Below are 17,510 nucleotides of genomic sequence, written 5' to 3'. Positions count from 1 at the left end.
TAAAACACGGTGATATAATAGAGATCTGTGTGTGTGTGTGTGTGTGTGTTCGTGTGTGTGCATTCATGTGTATGTGCATGCACACATGGCAATTAGTTTCCCTTTTCAAATGAAGAGTTGAATAAAATGGTTTCTAAGATGCCTTCAGACCATTTTATAGTATTAAATATTTTATATTCACTTTATTTTTCAAATCACATAACTATTATATATCCCACTAGTATATTTTTAAGTATAAATAGAATAAAATACAAATATTTAAGTACAAATATTTTTTAAATACAAATACCTGTTGGGATTTTTTTTTTTTTTTTTTTTTTTTTGCCGTTATTTTCTGTCATCATTACTTGTCTGTTGCCTAAGCCAATTTTTGGAAGTCACTGATGGCTGAAGCTCAGGGGCAGTGGTTTAGATAGTGACTTGACTGGGCTGGTGACTCTTTCTCCTGCACAACCCAGGCTAGTGGGAGAGCTCCCACCCTGTCTCCGAAGCACCTGTGGAAGTGCCAGGCGTGAGTGCTGGCTGTCTCTTGCAAGGAGCTGTGAGGAAGTGATGAGGAGGCATCACATGTGTGGCGCCAGGGAAGCAATGGTAGCGAGAATCCGAGGGCTGTTCTATTTGTTACAAATCTTCTGGAGTCGATGGTACGATCCCTGAATGCAGAGCCATTCAGCTTGGTGGAAAACAGAGGACAGTGTTTAGTTTTGACCATGTTTTTTTCAGGTCACCTGTTTGGATTTTTTCAATACTGAGTTTATTTTGCTCACTAGTAGCAACAAAAATAGAGTGAGAATTTTGCTTTTCTTGGGTGTTATGGGAAAACGCATTCTCAAGCAGGTATAAAGCATGGTGGACACACTGCCCTGTAAGCAAAGCATACATGGGAGCTTTGGGATAGGTGGGGATAACTTCTTTGTTTTCTTTTAAGGTTTTGTTTGGTTAGTAGGATCTTTCAGCCTTGCTTTCTTTTGTCATTTCTTAGCTCTTTTCATTTGGAAATTTTTATATAATTCAAAGAAAGAAAAAAAACTGTTTTAGGACCAATCTTATTTTAATCACAAAGTGAAATAAAAAAAAATCAGTCAATGGACATGTGGATATCATTACTGTTGTAGAGGCAAGCCAAACCTGCTGGACATGGGCTCTTTGATGATCAAACCCATTCAGCGTGTGATGAAATACCCACTGCTGCTGTGTGAACTTCGGAACTCAACCCCTCCCTCCCACCCAGACTACCGAGCGCTGGAGGAGGCCTTCACTGCTGTGAAGGACATCAATGTTAATATCAATGAGCTAAAAAGAAGGAAAGACCTAGGTAGGTGGGAACATGTAACTGTTTACCATGATGGGAGTGTTCCGTGTGTGTGTGTGTGTGTGTGAGAGAGAGAGAGAGAGAGAGAGAGAGAGAGAGAGAGAGAGAGAGAGAGAGAGAGAGAGAAGAGGGGGACAGGAGGAGGATGGAAGGAGAGAGGGAGAGGGAGGAATGAGGGAGGAAGAAGAGAGGGAAGGAGGGAATGGGAGGGAGGGAGGGAGGGAGGGCAAGAGGGAGAGACCTGACCACTGTGTTCTCAGTGGTATACTGTGGGCATATCATCCCCCTGCCACTAAGTATCTGTAGAGAAAGGAGTAGATATGGCCCAGGACCTGCAGCCTGGGGAAGCCAGTGCAGAAAGGGGCCAACCCAGGGCCAGGGCCAGGGCCAGGTGATGGGCTCCAGCTGGTACATTTGACCCCTTTGACCCTGACACACAGAATGATGATTGTAGGAGAGGGATGTGTTTAATTGTTTCTACAATTGACAAATGATTCTTAACTATTTCAAGCTAAGCTCTTACAATTAATGTCTAGTTAAGTGTAGGTTTCAATATTGGAGCACTAATTTCATGGACCCCATGTGTCCCTGGGGTAATAGACCTGCGTCCTGTCAGTGGGACTAGTGCTCACAAAGCTCTTTTTTAATTTTTTTTTACTTTGACATATACATTTATATTATTACACATATATACAATAAATTACACACAGCAAGAAGGACCACATTATGCAGGCGTGTGTTTTCAATATGAAATGTCAGCTGAATGTCTGAATAATGACAGGTGGTTAGAAAAAATAGTGCAATGACTTCATTTTCTTTGATTGGTTTTGTTTTCGCAAATAAGTAAAAAGCAATATATTTGTTCTAACAAATTAAAACCATAAAAAAATAGAATAAAATAGTAAGTAATAGAGTAAGAGATACAATAGGCAAAATGAAAAGACTGCATACATAGGATGTCTGCCTAGAATGTATTATTATTATTATTATTTCAGCAATAAGAACATTCTAATAAAAAGTCAATAAAAAAAGAACAACTCACAGAAAGCTTTGCCAGTAATTTGGGGAGTGAAAATTAAAATTCGCAGTGGCATCTTAATCTCTTAAGCCAGAGAATGCATGCCAATAGCCAGTACTATTCAAAAACATTTCTATATTTGATCTCAGACAAAAGGTTGGAAAGTGTTCAAAAGATTTACATAATAATCCAGTAATGGATAATAAACTACATTATGCACTATGATATGATAAGAAGATGAAAAATCAATTACATAAAATACTTGTATTAACTGGTTAAATCACAAAAAGTTTTTTGAAAGGTGTTTTATTTTATTTTTTATATAGCCCCAGGCTATATAGCCCAGGCTGGCCTTGAAAGTCTGATCCTCCTCCTACCTGCTGGGCTTATAGGCTTGGCTGAGTCTTGAGTCTTATATGGTCAGTATATCACCATTGTTACAAAGCTCAAAGATGGCAAACAGTAAGTACATCGCCATGAACTCTTGCATAACCCAATCAGCAGTGCTTATGGTTGCACTCTTACCAGCACTGAATGTATCAAACATTTAGAACAAGGTAAGAGGTGGTGATCAATTTAATGGCAAGTAAAAATGCTAAAACATACTCACCTGGCTCCAAACCATAGACCTTATGAAAAGCCAGCCTAGGCTGATTCCCTATTTCCGAAATCTCTAGATAATATGGGTATTTCTTATTTTCTAGTACAAGCAATTTTTTTTTTCTTGCCTCTGGGGTACTGAGGGTAAAATCCATCCTCTTCCCTAGTCTAGGGATTTCTTTTAACAAGAGAGGTAAGTTAACCTTGACCTTGAATAGCTTTGAGTAGCCATGTCTTTGAAGAACTGAGTTTCTGAAGGTTGGTGGGGGTTTGGGCGGGTACTATCAACACACTAGGCAACAGGGTAATGGGGTAATGGCCCCTGCAGAAGAGGCTTAGAATCCCTATAAATCCTGTCCTCGAGATAAATATTGGCCTCCAAAATTCTAGCATGGTGTGCACCCTGGCTGCACACAATCAGATACATCGCTGCGTTCTTCCTTTTCAGTTCTAAAATATAAGAAGAATGACGAGGATGAATCACTTAAAGACAAACTATCTAAACTAAATATTCATTCAATCAGCAAGAAGTCCAAAAGAGTCACAAATCATCTAAAGATCCTGACCAGAGGAGAGTCACAGGTAACTCTTCTTCTTGGACCACCTGCATGCCCTTTGGAAGCATTAACTCTGCCATTCTTTTGGTGGCAGGGAAGCTTGGCTTTGATCTTTCTGTGAATATATCTAGAACACAAAATTAAGGCAGTGCCCCCCGGGATCTTCATTTTGGGGACCTGGGGGTTTTAGCACTTTCTCAGTGTCCACTGGGAATGCAGGACCTGTGGAGACAAAGCCTCTCCAAAGCCACACACTTCTTTCTCCATCTCACTTTCATTTCTGCTTTCAAGTTGTCCTGTTACCCTGAGATTCTCTTTATTTCATCTAAAAACAAAATAGTGTTTAGACATATAACTCAGTGATGGTTTCGGTGCTCTTACCACCATCTGTCCCCCAAGATTGCCTGGATGAACATTATATTCCTGGGTGACTGTCCTTAGTCAGCTGTCTAATGTAGCTTACACTTTAGTCTCGACCTCTTATAATTAACAGACAGATTCTTCAAAGACTTCTACACTTTTAATCTGCTTAAGGAGAATCAAATGACGTATTTTCAAAGGACAGGTGCTGGCGTTCCACTTAGTTCAAGGGCACAACCTAGAACTCTGTGTTTATACAGACATCCCAAGAGTTGGGAAGTTAATGAGCCTGAAATAAGTGATTAGTGGTACGTGTATTGAGAGTGAAAGATAGAAAGTTCATGGCTTGGGGATGCAATGGGCTTCTCCTTGAAATTAGGGAGGACAGGGCTACGTTGTCATCTTTTTCTTTTCATTTCCCTTGTGACCACGCTGACTTTACCACTTGTGGAGCTCATAGTCAGCACCATCCTTGTATTGACTTCTTTATAACTTTCTAGGGAGTCACTAGGTCCACCACAAAATGAGGCTTAAAAAGGAGGAATGATCTGGGAAGTTTGGAACATTAGTGCTGCATGGTGACTGATCATGAAATGTGATAATTGGGACATTTCGTCTAAAGACAACAGTAATAAAATCAAATTGAAAATGAGCTTAAGGAGACAGTAGCCCCCTGTAGGCATTTATAAATGTAGTGCAGAAATTCTCTGCCATGCTTTGTCATTTTGCTTCTGACTCAAGACAGTTCTGTTGAATAGAGCAGACAGCTTCTAATCTGGGGCAGGCTTTTTGTGGGGGCCATTCTATTCTTTCCCATATTTATCATTAGCTTTTTTTTTTTTAGACTGTGAACTAAAAGTGAATTGTAGCTAAAATAGCCTGAAGGAATATTAATTAGATTTTTCCTCTTAATCTTTATAGAGGATGGCCTGTCAGCAATGAAGCATTTCACTGTTAATCAGAAAATCAGCTGCATAGGCTGGACTGGCGAAGAGATAAATCTCAAATCAATCAATTTTGTACTTGTCAGCAGCTCAGGTGAAATATTAGTAGAGTTAGGGTGTAAAGCTATTACCCAGGAGGAAGATTCTATTCAATCCATCACATACGTATTGAACTCTCGTGTACCAGGCACTGTGTGAGAGATTGAGAATTAGAGATGAACAGGTATGGATTTGGAATCCAGGCTGCTTGGTTTTAATCCCAACCATATATATAAATATAAGTTTCTTTAACTTGCTACTTTAAGGCAAAGACTATATACCTGTCACAAAGAGATTCTCAGGCCAGCCCAGCCCAGCATAGCATAGTATAACATACCAAACAGAACATAGTACAGCAAATGGAATATAGGATATCAGTCAAGCAACTACCTATTCTATCTCTAATAATAATCCTGAGATGTGAGCAGATGGATAAAATCTTCCAGGAACCCAGCTTGCCAAATTCTGTGCAGTGTTTTCCTGAAACATATTGTCTTCAGCTGCTTGAATGAAACTGGGTCAGTATTGTGACTTCATTCAAGTCCCACAGACAGTTTCACAAGGCTAAGACTTAGAACTGAATCACACTTCCTTCACACTCTATTTGCCTAAATCCAGCTGCAGGGGCATGGCTAGCTGCAATGGAGTCTGGGAAATGTGGTCCCTGGCAGGGCAGCCATATCCCCAACTTAACCCAGTGCTGCCAGCTCTGCTAGTGGAAGGGTAGCAGGGGACTGTTAGCATCCCACAGAGCATCTATTCCTTTATCTCTACAGTGGCATTAATCATAGTGCTTGCTCCATAGATCTGTGCAAGAATTCAAATGATAAGGTGAGTGAAAGGCTTTTGCACAGTGTCTGAATATAACTAATGCTTAATAAATGTCAGCTATTGTTATTATTAAGACAAACTTCTTAATCTTAAATACTTAGGATGTATCAGTGGAGAAAATTGCTTAAATAATTAACTAAAGTTATAAGAGCACATAGGAACAAGAAATTAATTTCCTTCAATGTGAAAAATAGTAATGAAAGTGGGATTCACAAAAGGGCTGACTCTTGAGCACAATCCCTAAAAATAAACAGAATCCAAGGCAAGAGGAGGCATGGCACATTCCAGCAAAATAGCATGAAAATCAATTAGTTATAGGGAGGCAGGCTTGGGCAACGTTTCTCACAGTAATCCTGAGCACCTACTCCAAAATCATCTGGGTTCTAGCTAGTTACACAGAATAAAATACCCAGGGGTGGGATCCTTAAAATCTTCATTTACAAAAGCCTGTCCAAGCATGTCAGCATTGCACACAACGTTGGAGCAGAGCCATAAGGCCAAGGGTAATGTGTTATATGTATTTTGCAGAGAATTCTGCTGCCTATTTAATTAAGGCTTTCCTATACGTGTAGAACTAAGGGATTCAAAATAAGTAAAATATTACACACAGACACACACCACAACACACAGGCACATCACGCATCACCCACAAAAACACAGAAGAAGATGTAGGGAAACGTTTTACGGTCCTGTGGCTACTATGGCATCAGGGAGCTGGTACAAAATAAACAGCAAATTAAACTTCACGATATGACTTGTAACACTGCCTGGACATTAGTTTGTGCTATGTGCAGCTCCAGAAAGTTCTAAATGTCAGCATATCACAGAGTATTTTCATACTGAAAAGGATCTTTACATAATGTGCTGGGCCAATGTGGTCATGCCATTTTTGATTTTTTAAAAATTTATTTTGTACCATTTAAAAAATGTTAGATTCACGTGAGTTATGAAACTAAGTAATGCTGTGTGTGTTTTAGGTGAAAGACAATGCTTTTAACAGAGAAGAAAAGCTTTTTAGATCACTAGAAAAGACTGTGAGACTTTGCGTGAAGAGCATTCCATCCTGCCTTCAGCAAATAGAGGTGGGTGAGAGGTAAATGCTTCTGAGAGCTTGTACTAGTCCCCATGGGTGCTGTGAGGAAATGTGACTCCTCATTTGCATGGTGATACTCTGTGTCAAACTTGGAGGGCTGAAAAATTCTGATAAGACAAGCCATCTAAGGGCTTTGTCTTTGACCAGTGTCCTGCCCCAGTTGGCCTCACCACAAACCACCATACTGTTGGGATTTTGCTCAGTTGCATGTCACATGGACCCCCCATCCTGTCTTCTTTATAATAAAGATGGGTTCCTGAGCACTAGATCATATGTGAGGCAGAAACTGTGTTTGCCTGATTTTACCAACACAATTCTTCGAAGTGCCTAAAGTAAGTATAAAATCCAGAATGAAGGAAAATAAATAAATTGAGCTATAAAGCGCATAAACTGCAATAAGCCAATGCTCTCATCTAATTAGACTAGGACACAAAAGCACCCTGCACATTTCTAGCATCTTGGGAGGTTGTCCTGACCCTCTTGAGAATATCTGCTTTTAAAAGCCTTGGGTGGGATGCTGCACAATTACGCTGGGTGGAAAGCTGGCCTAGAGATTCTTGTAATGGCTCTTACAGAGGACACAGTGTCCTTGAAAGCAGCTCAACAGCAGCGATGACATGAAGAAGAGTAAGTTAGCAGTTATATGTAAATCAGGTAGTAAGTGGACTCTTCTTTCCCAGAAGTTTTTCTCTTGGGTATCTGTTTTTGAAGCCAAGTGCTTACACAGTTAGATAGATATCCTACCAGCCGAGCATGACCGTGACCAGGGCACTGCTTTGGAGACAAGGTTCCATATTCCAGAGGGGTGAGCATCTCCATCCATGCTTACTGTCTGACACAGGACCCCTTTTCACAATCAGGTTACCGAACCTGCCTTGTGTGAAACAAGTCCCAAATCCAGTTGAATTGGGGCATGGCAATATGGGCCTGGCACTTCAGACACTGCTCAGCAACTACTGAGTGCCTCTCGGGAACATTCACTGGTATTTTCACTGATTGGATCCACACAAATGTGAGCACTCCCCCCCCCCCACCCCCCGAAAGATAACATCAAATTCACCAAGAAAAGCTGCTGATTAAATCAAAGGGGAATGCTTTTTAAAATAAGGGGTCTGGTAGAATTGAAGCGACTAAGGGAAATTAAAGTGGGCTCCTCTTACTCAAAGAGAACCAGAATCTGTCAGAAAGGATGTGAGGGAAAAGAAGAAAACAGGTTGCTGCAAGTAGCCTGACTGTAGTGTATCCATGGCGTTTTGGTAGTTCATTTTCTATCTCTGAGGGAAATACAGTGTTGTGGTGATGAAGTTCACACAGGGGAACTTAATTGTGCTGATGTTACTGAGGACTTACCCGTTTGATAACTCTGTTTCAGGAAGCCATCCCCTCCACTCTGCAGAGTGTGGCTGAGCTCCGTGAGATTTCATACAAGGAGGGAGAGAAGAACTGCGGTGAACCCCAGAGTCACACCTCAAATCCCTGTCAGGATTTTGTAAGTTACACATATATAGGGACAAATACAGCTTTTTTAAAAAGTATTTTTAATAAGTATGATAAAATAAATAAATTATACAGCAGCTTTTGAAAAACTGCCCTCATGCTCTGGAGTTAGGTGTAAAATATAAACCAAATGCTAATGTCAAAATTAGGCTTTCTGAGACAAGTGTTTTTAAATGATTAACTATGTTTAGAGTGGGTTGGTAAAGGCTGTACTATGACGGAAATTTAATACAATCTCACACTCTGTTTCTGGGATAGTCAGTACCTGATTTAAAAAAAAAACAGCATTCCATTTGAGTCTGTGTATGAGTTATTCAGACTATATTCATTTATAAAGCTGTGATTTTCTTAAAGGTGGTCATGGAAAGGCCTTGAGCCCTTCCTGAAGGAGAACAGACTCTCTGTGTCTGTGAGTTTTTAGCACAATGTGCACCAGACAGCAAAGCCTTCACATGGAAAAAAGACACTCAGCAGTCAGATAGTCTTCTTACCCATGATAGATTCTGGGTTTTGTTTTTGTTTTTTGTTTTTGTAAGTTCTGAGAATTGAACCAAAGAAGGTGTGAATGCCAGGCAAGCACTCTGCCAGTGTGCCATATCCCCAGCCCAAACTATTTGTTTTTAGAGTTCTAAATAATATATGTTAGGAAGCATAAAAAAATTCTTGACTAATAAAATGTTTGGATGATAAACTTTCTTGGGTACTACTAATTTTTGTTTAGTGTCTTGTGTTATTATTTCATAGCAGTATTTAACCTATTGTGCAGAAGGTATAATAGGCCACATTTCTGTGTTGGCTATGTTGGCATTTGGGCCAGATTGTCTTCACCAAGTGATCCTTGTGTTGGATGATTCTAGCAAACCAGCCCACGAGGTTCAAGATCTCAACAATACCCTCACCTCAAATAATCTACAAACAATGAGCTCCCAAATAGTTCCAAACCTTAAGAAGTGACAAAGCCCATATCCTTGGCAAAACTACTCCAAATATACGGCTGGTTTGGGCATTAACATGGAAAGTTAGGATCACATTCTTTTGGTAAACAAGATCTAACCTTGTTATGCAGACAAGGCTGGCCTTAAACTCACAGAGCATAGCTTTCTTTTGTCTCCCAAGTACTGCGATTAAAGATGTGTGCCAAATCCTCACATACGTGCCCAGAAGTTTGTCTCCTGGACAATTGTAAATTCAGTCAAGTTAACAATCAAAATTCACCATTATCATGCATCCAAAATAAAAAAAATTAATGTAATATTTTCAAGGGCCTGCAAGATGCCTTGGTGGATACTTGCTACGAAGCCTGATACCTAAGTTTGATTCCCTAGGATCCACATGATGGGGAAAAAAGAACCATCCCTACAAGTTGTCTTCTGACCTCCACATGCACTCTGTGACAAGAATGCCCTCTAACTGAAACACAAAAATAAATATAAAATTAAAATGTAAGAAGATTAACTATCACATTATCCAGGAGAAAGTGATGGAGACATGTCATTCATGAATGGACAGATGACTGGATAGGTAGATAAGTACATAGACAGATCAATAGACAAACGTTTTTTACACTCGTGGGTTTAATAGGAAAACACAAGTAGGTCTTTGTGGGATTTTTTTCCCAAGGTTGAATTACAGGAGAGGCATTTTAGAAAAGCCATTAAGAGTGTGGTCTTGACATCAGTTTAAATTCACTAAGTTGATAAATATTTGTCAAAGCCATCTGATCACACACTACATAGCTTCTCCCTAGCAAGCAGGCACCACAGTTTGACAGAAAGAAGGAAGAAATTGTCCTGCTTGGAAAAGCAATATTATATCTGCCAAGTTAGAAGGGTCACTAGAAAGTGTGATATAAAAGTAGAATTTTACTGGGTAACACATTGAACGCTTTGAAATTGAAATATTAACTCAAAACTATACCCTAAGGCAGAGAAGTTCTTATCTTGCCACAAATAATACTTTTCTACAAATATTGTATAGGACATAATTTAAAAATACAATCTGTTTATCTGTTCCAATTTCTGTCCCCCTGGCAAATAAAGTTCATATCTATGGGGTACTGGACATACAGTACAATTTTAGCCTAATCTTAAAATTAGTAACCTGTGGATCCAAGGCAAGTCATAAACACAGTGACATCCCAGACACGGTGAATGCATTCTTTGCTTAGTCCAGGGGCTCAATTAATGGTGGGATGATATCTATTGATTATTTCATAAACTGGAGATCAGGTCTAATATGTGTTGGTTATCACTGGTGCCACTAACAGATGGGGTTCCCTCCCTTTTAAATTTCCCATGAGTTCAGCAAAAGTTACCGGGAACAATTTACATTAACTACTACAGGCTGTTGCTCGCGATGTCCTGGAATATCACTGAGGTAACCTAAGATAAAACCACTTCCTGATTACTATAACATGTGTGATGATGTGTAAATCGTGTGATGGGACAGTCATCAGACACAGGATAACAGTGCAGTTCAGAATACAGGGAAAAGATACAAGAAAAGAAAAAATGAAATCCATGATTCTGGAGCACTGGCATGGGGTTGGGCACTAGTGCAGAATTTTTCTTTGATGTTTCAGACCTGAAATAAAAGCCATGTCTGATTCCAAGTAGCAGCCCTCAGTCATTCAGTGTATTTACCTACATTTAATTCTGGCCGTTTCTGCCACAGGGTAAGATATACGTTTAAAGAGTCAATGCTTCCATAGAGAATACAATTCCACCCAACACACACATCTCAGAGATTAAAAAGCAAGGTTGAAACCAATGTGAAGGAATAAAACAGTGTCTATTGTTAGAGTGGTTGTGTCCACTTTCCTGACAGCAAGAGGTGAGGTAGTGAGTTGGCCAATCATAGCTACACACTGATGTTACCCCCGCCGCCCCCCCCCCTGCCTCATCTTCATGTGGTGTGAGGGCTCAGCTTGGCTCTGGGGTTAGAAGGGGCAGGGGTGTCTTGAAGGAAGTACCCACAGCACAGACTCAGCAGCAGTAGATCGGAGTGAGCAGGCTCTCTCTTCTCCCTCATCTTCAAGCTCCATATTGCTGCTTTAAGCCTGAATAAATATGCTTAGGCAGACCCCGCTAAAAGTGAGATCCTCTTCCCAAATGACTGACTGGGTGCTGTCCTGTTCCCTATGAACTTCAGAAGAGAGAGGGTAGGCCTACTGAGAACAGCGCTGGCCACAGAGTGGGCCACCCTTCTCTTGGTAATGGGGCTGTATTGTTTTTCTTTTGCAGGTAGCTCGCTCCCAAAGACTCATCCTGGGCCCCCTGTCAGCCTTGCTGTCCTTATTCCCAGGGCCTCAGAAGCTCATCCAAAAACGCTATGACAAACTACTGGACTATAATAGTTCCCTGCCACGGTCAGCGACTGACGAATCAGACTTGGCCAAAAGGGAGTATGAGGCTCTCAATGCCCAGCTTGTGGAAGAGCTCCAGGCATTCAACCAGGCTGCGAGGAAGATCCTGTTAAACTGCTTGCGTAGTTTCATCACCCTCCTCCGGGACCTGATGCTGGTGGCTCTGCAGGCTTATTCCACAGTCAAGCTGGTGAGCAAAGCGCTACCTGCTGGCTACCCACTTCAGTCATGTGTGTGCATGTGTGTGGCCCTTGTGTGTTGTCGTTTAAGTCTAATGTCAGACGTCCTTATGCATAGAGTTTTAAAGGTGCCTTGTGTTTCTTTAAAATAACTCTAAAACATTTCACCGTGCAGTTTGCAGTAGAACAAGAGAAAGTAGAGTCTTCGGTTTTGAGAAATTACTAAACTGGTAAAGTAAACGCAGCCTGGGGAAGATTATCTTTGATAAAATCATTCCATTCTGCAGTGTGCACACACGCACTGTGTGCTCCCACTGTTGTGTTCTGATACAACTAATGGTCACATGCAGTCATTGTAGGAAGTAAGAGAGCCACTATGCATCCTTCACAGTCCCTCATAGCATCTTGCATGACTATGAGGCTCTTAAAAGAACCCAATGCTGATTATAGAAGACCCTGGCATGGAGATGGCCTTGTCCCAGTACCTACTCATTACATATTACTGGGGGCACATTGCTTTATCCCTGTCTGTCTACATTTCCTCTTGTGAATACAATAAGAAGTGTGTCTCTTGTCTGGAACAGTTCCAAAGTGTAGGTATGCTCACAACTTGCATTGTTGTACTGCAGGTTGCCAGAGAAGTCTGTCATCTTACAAAAGGGAAAGTATGCCAGTATAACAAATGCCCTATCGCTCCTCCAGGTCCCTTCAACTGCTATTCTACTTTCTGTTCCTATTTAATTACTTTAATTCCTTCATATGAGAGAAACCAGAGATGTAATCATGTGACTGGCATACATTACTTAGTATAGTTCTATCCTTTCACCATGTACCATGTGACAAGATTTTTCCTCTAAGTGTTAATAGTATTCCAGTGCGCCCTGAATGTGTAGAACACACTTCGTTTAGTCACTCATCTTGCTCGATGGCTATTCTGATTATTTTTATCTCTAGGCTACTGAGAATGATTTTTTTAATGATGTCAATATGTCCCCCGAGATCCTGACTTCAGTAACTTTGGACAAACACCCAGAAGTGAGATCGCTGGATCTTACAATGATTCTATTCTTAATGTTTAAAAGAATTAAAGTTCTCTTATACTTTTTTTTTCCAGTAGCATTGTGTAGACATGTGATTTAAAGATCCAAGTACGCTTGGCCAAGAGCATAGCTGTCCTTCAATCCTACCTCTTCTTCAACAAGGACTCCTTCTCAGTATTCTTACAGGGTATCCCATGGTGTTAAACTTCATATGCTGAATAGCATCCTTGTGCTATCATTTGACTGATTTTCAACTTTAGGCACAGTACGTTTCATGATGAAAGTGAAATTCCACTTTCTGTCTTTATGCCTGTGCAGCGTGTTTATTCAAACCCTGTCACTCTGAGTAGAGTTATGCCATACAGATACAACTCTTTGGAAGTATGCAGAGTATAAACTACTTGACTCATTCATGAGTCATGATACACATTGAAGTTGAACATTTGAAACAACTAGAAACAAAGTGACTGCTTACAAAAATGCAGGTATGATCATGGAGCTTAAGGGTAGACACTCTGCCTTACAGGTGGCCGAAGAAGAGGGCATGCGCCGGGCAAGTTGGAGGGATGGGGTTAGGGTAGTGACAAGAACACATCTGAGAGGACCTGTGGAGAGGGCAATGTGATTAAAAAAAAAAAAAAAGGTTCAGTCTACCTTGCAGAAAGAAAGTTCATGAAATAGACACCATCATCTCATTCTTCTCTCCTGATTCCATACAGAAGCCAAGGAGCAAACGCTGTCACAAACTAGCGGGGTTTTACAAGGTTTCTAAGCTTTGGTTAATCCATTCCTTACTCCCCCTGCCCCATCTACCTGCCCCTATTCGTGCTTAAACTTTTAGCTTCCACTATTCTCTCCCTCTTGTCCAAATCACACGTGTTCCATGTTTTCTTACTTGGGTTGCAAGAACATAGGTCCAAGTAGCTTCTTCATTATGTTTAAGCCTTTGCGTGGTTTGCTTCTGCCTTGATCCCCAGCTTTCCTCTCCCTACTTTGGTGTCACTTATATTCTGCTGTTCCCCTCCTTCCGTGCAGCCCCCGCCCCCTGCCAACAACTGCTCATTCCTGGTTTCCAGCTTCCATGTGGAGTTCGTGTTAAACATACAAGACAAACACTTGCTCGCTCTTAACCATGCTTGTGCTGCCTCATTCCCTGTCCTGACCGCTGTCTCGCTGTCCCACCTGGGGGCACGGCTAACACCACAGCTTCTCGAACTTTACTCCTGGGTCTTTCTTGCTTCTTTTCTGTTTTATTCTCTGATGTAGTGTTGAACCTTAGAAAAGAATGGTACCCCTATCATTTTGTGGGATTTCAGTAATGTCAGATTGCCCATCTTTACAGAAGCTCTTGAGTTTTTCTCTGTTTTGGAGTTTTGCCCCGGTTTTTCTTTGTGCTCTGTCTTTCATTTTCCCCATAATCACCACAACCTGGCAGAGTCAATACCCATGGTGACTGGTTTCCGGAAAATGCCTTTGTTTCTCCCACAGGTACCATTGCCAATCTTGAGCATCTCTGAGATTCAGCATCGAGTTCTGGAAGAGGTCCAGAACTTGAACTTTGTAAAGGACAACAGTGCCACTTTTATTGAGCGGAAGCTCAGCTTTGAAAAGAAGAAGCCTGCGCAGGTTCTGGTGAGTTTAGCATTGTCCGTGTCAGTGAAGACATCATTTCCTTACCTCGTTGAAACTGTAGCACAGTGATTCCTATTCTGTCCACACCATCCAAATAACGTGTCATTTGCTATTTTGTTAAGCTTTATTGTTTCTACCTTTTATAGTAATAACTCCATAGGAGAGTGATGTTTGTTTCTGTTTTTATTCATGATAGTTCCCTAACACACCAAAGCATGTGCATGATGCACAGTGGATACTCAAATTTGTTGGCTAGGGTTTTTACATTTAAAAAAAAATTTTTTTTACATATACATTTATATTATTACACACATATACAATAAACTACCTATAGCAAGAAGAACCATGACACAGTCAGTAATGATATAAATGTTACATTCTTAGTGTTTTGGCTATTTGTATTTGACAGCCTTGAAGAAAACATCTTTTCTATCTTGATGCATCTAAAATTCTGAATAAATTGTACAGCGTGTAGCCCTCGTTTCTATCCCATTTCATTTCTAGCCTCCGGAGATACAGTAGTTTCCTCACAATCATTTAGTGTCAGAGTTTGGAAAGTATCTCTTTGTAACTCCTGCCTTGTTTGCCCAGAAAAAAAAAGATGCACATAGACAATTTACTGAATTAAAATGACAAAGTCCTTAGTGTGCAAGAGTTAAATACAAAATAGGAAATTATCAGTCAGCAGTCAGGGGTTGTTAGAACCTCTGACTTTTTAAACCTGTTTTAAAAATTACAGCGTTATTTATTTGTTTTTCATGAATGTATCTGTCTTTCTGTGTGTTCACACACAGACATTAGAGAGAGGGCGGGGCTGGGAAGGATAACTTGTGGGAATCAGCTCTCTCCTTGCACTCTGCGGGTTCTGGTGATTGCACTCAGGTCATCAGGCTTTGGGACAGGTGCCTTTATCCTCTGAGCCACCGTGCCAGCCTTTGATCTTCTGCCTTCTTAATCCTGGTTGAATTTTCTTTCTTTTCTACAACACTGCCCTCATGTGCTTACTCGAGATTTTTAAACTGAAAATCTCTTAACAGCCAGAGCCAAGCAGCCACCTTGTAATATATCCAGATTGGTTTATAACTTGTATAGTGAAATAATCCTCTAGAGGAAAATCTTTATGAGCTCAATGAAGATTTCACTGTGCGTCCATCTGAATCAGGACTTCTTACATTTCTCAGCCGGAAGTGCCGCATCAAACTGACATTCACCGCTCCAAACTTGTGTCGACGTATGGAGCAGAGGAACTCTACCGAGCTAAGCGAAAGTGTAACGCTACCCAGGAGCATGACATCAACCTTCTAGAAGGAGAGTTGGTAGCCGTCCTGGAACAGAAGGATCCCCTGGGGAGTACGAGCAGGTGGTTTGTTGACACAGGATGTAAGTTTCTTTTCCCACAGATGGACCACTCTTCAGATTGAGATTTTCCCAGGAGTCTCTGTGTGTTTGGGGAAGGTCCTCACATAAATCTGGCACTTTCTTTCTCTTTCTACTAGTTGTAAAAGGCTACGTGTACTCCTCCTTCCTGAAGCCCTACAACCCAGCGAAGGGGCAGAAGACGCACACCGAGAACAGATTCTGTGATGACGATTTCGAGAACATCAGCCTCTTTGTGTCTTGCCGGCCAGCTGGTGACAGTGGCACCGGCACCCCTGAAGGTAGCATAAGCGACAGCAGCTCATCTCTGAGTGGCACTTGTGGGAAGTTTGAAACAAATGGTGCTGACGTTGATAATTTTCAAGAGGTAGATGAACAGGTAAGACTTTATTTTCTATTTTTTAAAAATATTTTTTATTGAAAAATAAAATCATTCATATTACATCTCAATTGCTATCCCATCTCATGCATCCTCCCATTCTTCCCTCCCTCCCGCTTTCACCCCATCCCCCTTCCCTATGACTACGACTGATGGGGACCTCTTCCCCTTGAATATGATGCTATGGCACTCGGAGGAAGGATAGCAGACTATCAAGAAGAAGACTTTAAACCTTGATGTAAAAGTACTTGGCCAGTCAAGTGAAAGAATCCTTGAGTGCTCACATTGAGCTGGGACACTGACTGGGAAACTGCCAGCTTTGACACTGAAAAGATGGAGGCCAATTAGCTCATACCATCTGTGGACTGTTAAGCAAAGAATTTAATTGTCTAAACCCATTTCCTCCAAAAAAAAAATCTCTATACTCCAGAGTCAGTGTTTTGACTAGAGATGGTGTGCATGCTGAACTCTTGGCACAGAATAGACATCCAAATCATAACAGTCACTACTCCACTGGTAACTACTCAGGGTGGTCATGAGTTTCTTTTTAAACACTCCACCATTGGAGAAAGGCGGCCGGGTTGGTCTCAATAATAGGTAGAAACATCTCTGAATCTTCGAGAACCGTGGTTCTCAACTTGTGAGATTTTTGGTAGTTCTCACAACTCTTTGGTGGTGGAATGATTCTTTCCCAGGGGTTGCCCAAGACCATCAGAAAACACAAATACTTATGTTCTGAGTCATAACAGCAGTAAAATGACAGTCATGAAGTCACAACAAAAATAGTTGTATGGTTGGGGGTGACCACAACTGTACTAAAGGGTCACAGTGTTAGGAAGGTTGAGAATCACTGCTTTAGAAGTAAAGGACTTAAGACACTCAGTCTCTTATTAATGCCATGTGCTAACCACGAAAGCATTGCTACATGCTTGTCATTTCACCAGAGCAAAGATCACTGACATAACCCCTTTACAAATTGGGAAGCTAATTATAATGTAAGGTTCATTTTTGCTACCTCATAAAGTTTCAGTATATTCAACTATTAATCTCCAAGTAGTGACCACCTAATTTTCTGCCCTTTTAACTTAGTAATTTTCATTATCCTAAATTTCTTTTCTGTTGGAATAATACACTTTCTGAAAGTGAAAATGGAATGGTATACATAAATCAAATTAAGTTCCTTATTCCTTTTACCCTTAGTACTGCTCTTCAAAGACATCATTCTGTGTGTCTTGCAGACATTTTATGCATACATAAATATGTACATATATACACAAATAAAACATAT

At 40.8% G+C, this 17,510-nt stretch overlaps 1 protein-coding gene across 1 annotated transcript in view; it reads left to right on the top strand.

Annotated features, from left to right (window-relative positions):
* Arhgef38 (Rho guanine nucleotide exchange factor 38) overlaps positions 1 to 17,510 on the top strand; it is a 115,405-nt gene that overhangs the window by 90,316 nt on the left and 7,579 nt on the right. The window contains exons 6-13 of the mRNA XM_051165511.1: positions 1,116 to 1,315; positions 3,379 to 3,512; positions 6,639 to 6,743; positions 8,127 to 8,243; positions 11,494 to 11,805; positions 14,323 to 14,466; positions 15,648 to 15,846; positions 15,963 to 16,222. Of these exons, the coding sequence (XP_051021468.1) occupies positions 1,116 to 1,315; positions 3,379 to 3,512; positions 6,639 to 6,743; positions 8,127 to 8,243; positions 11,494 to 11,805; positions 14,323 to 14,466; positions 15,648 to 15,846; positions 15,963 to 16,222 (1,471 nt within the window). The remainder of the gene's footprint in view (positions 1 to 1,115; positions 1,316 to 3,378; positions 3,513 to 6,638; positions 6,744 to 8,126; positions 8,244 to 11,493; positions 11,806 to 14,322; positions 14,467 to 15,647; positions 15,847 to 15,962; positions 16,223 to 17,510) is intronic.

This window comes from Acomys russatus, chromosome 23 (assembly GCF_903995435.1).
Source record: "Acomys russatus chromosome 23, mAcoRus1.1, whole genome shotgun sequence".
In the NCBI taxonomy this organism is placed as follows: Eukaryota; Metazoa; Chordata; class Mammalia; order Rodentia; family Muridae; genus Acomys; species Acomys russatus.
This window is presented reverse-complemented; position numbering and strand designations above follow the sequence as displayed.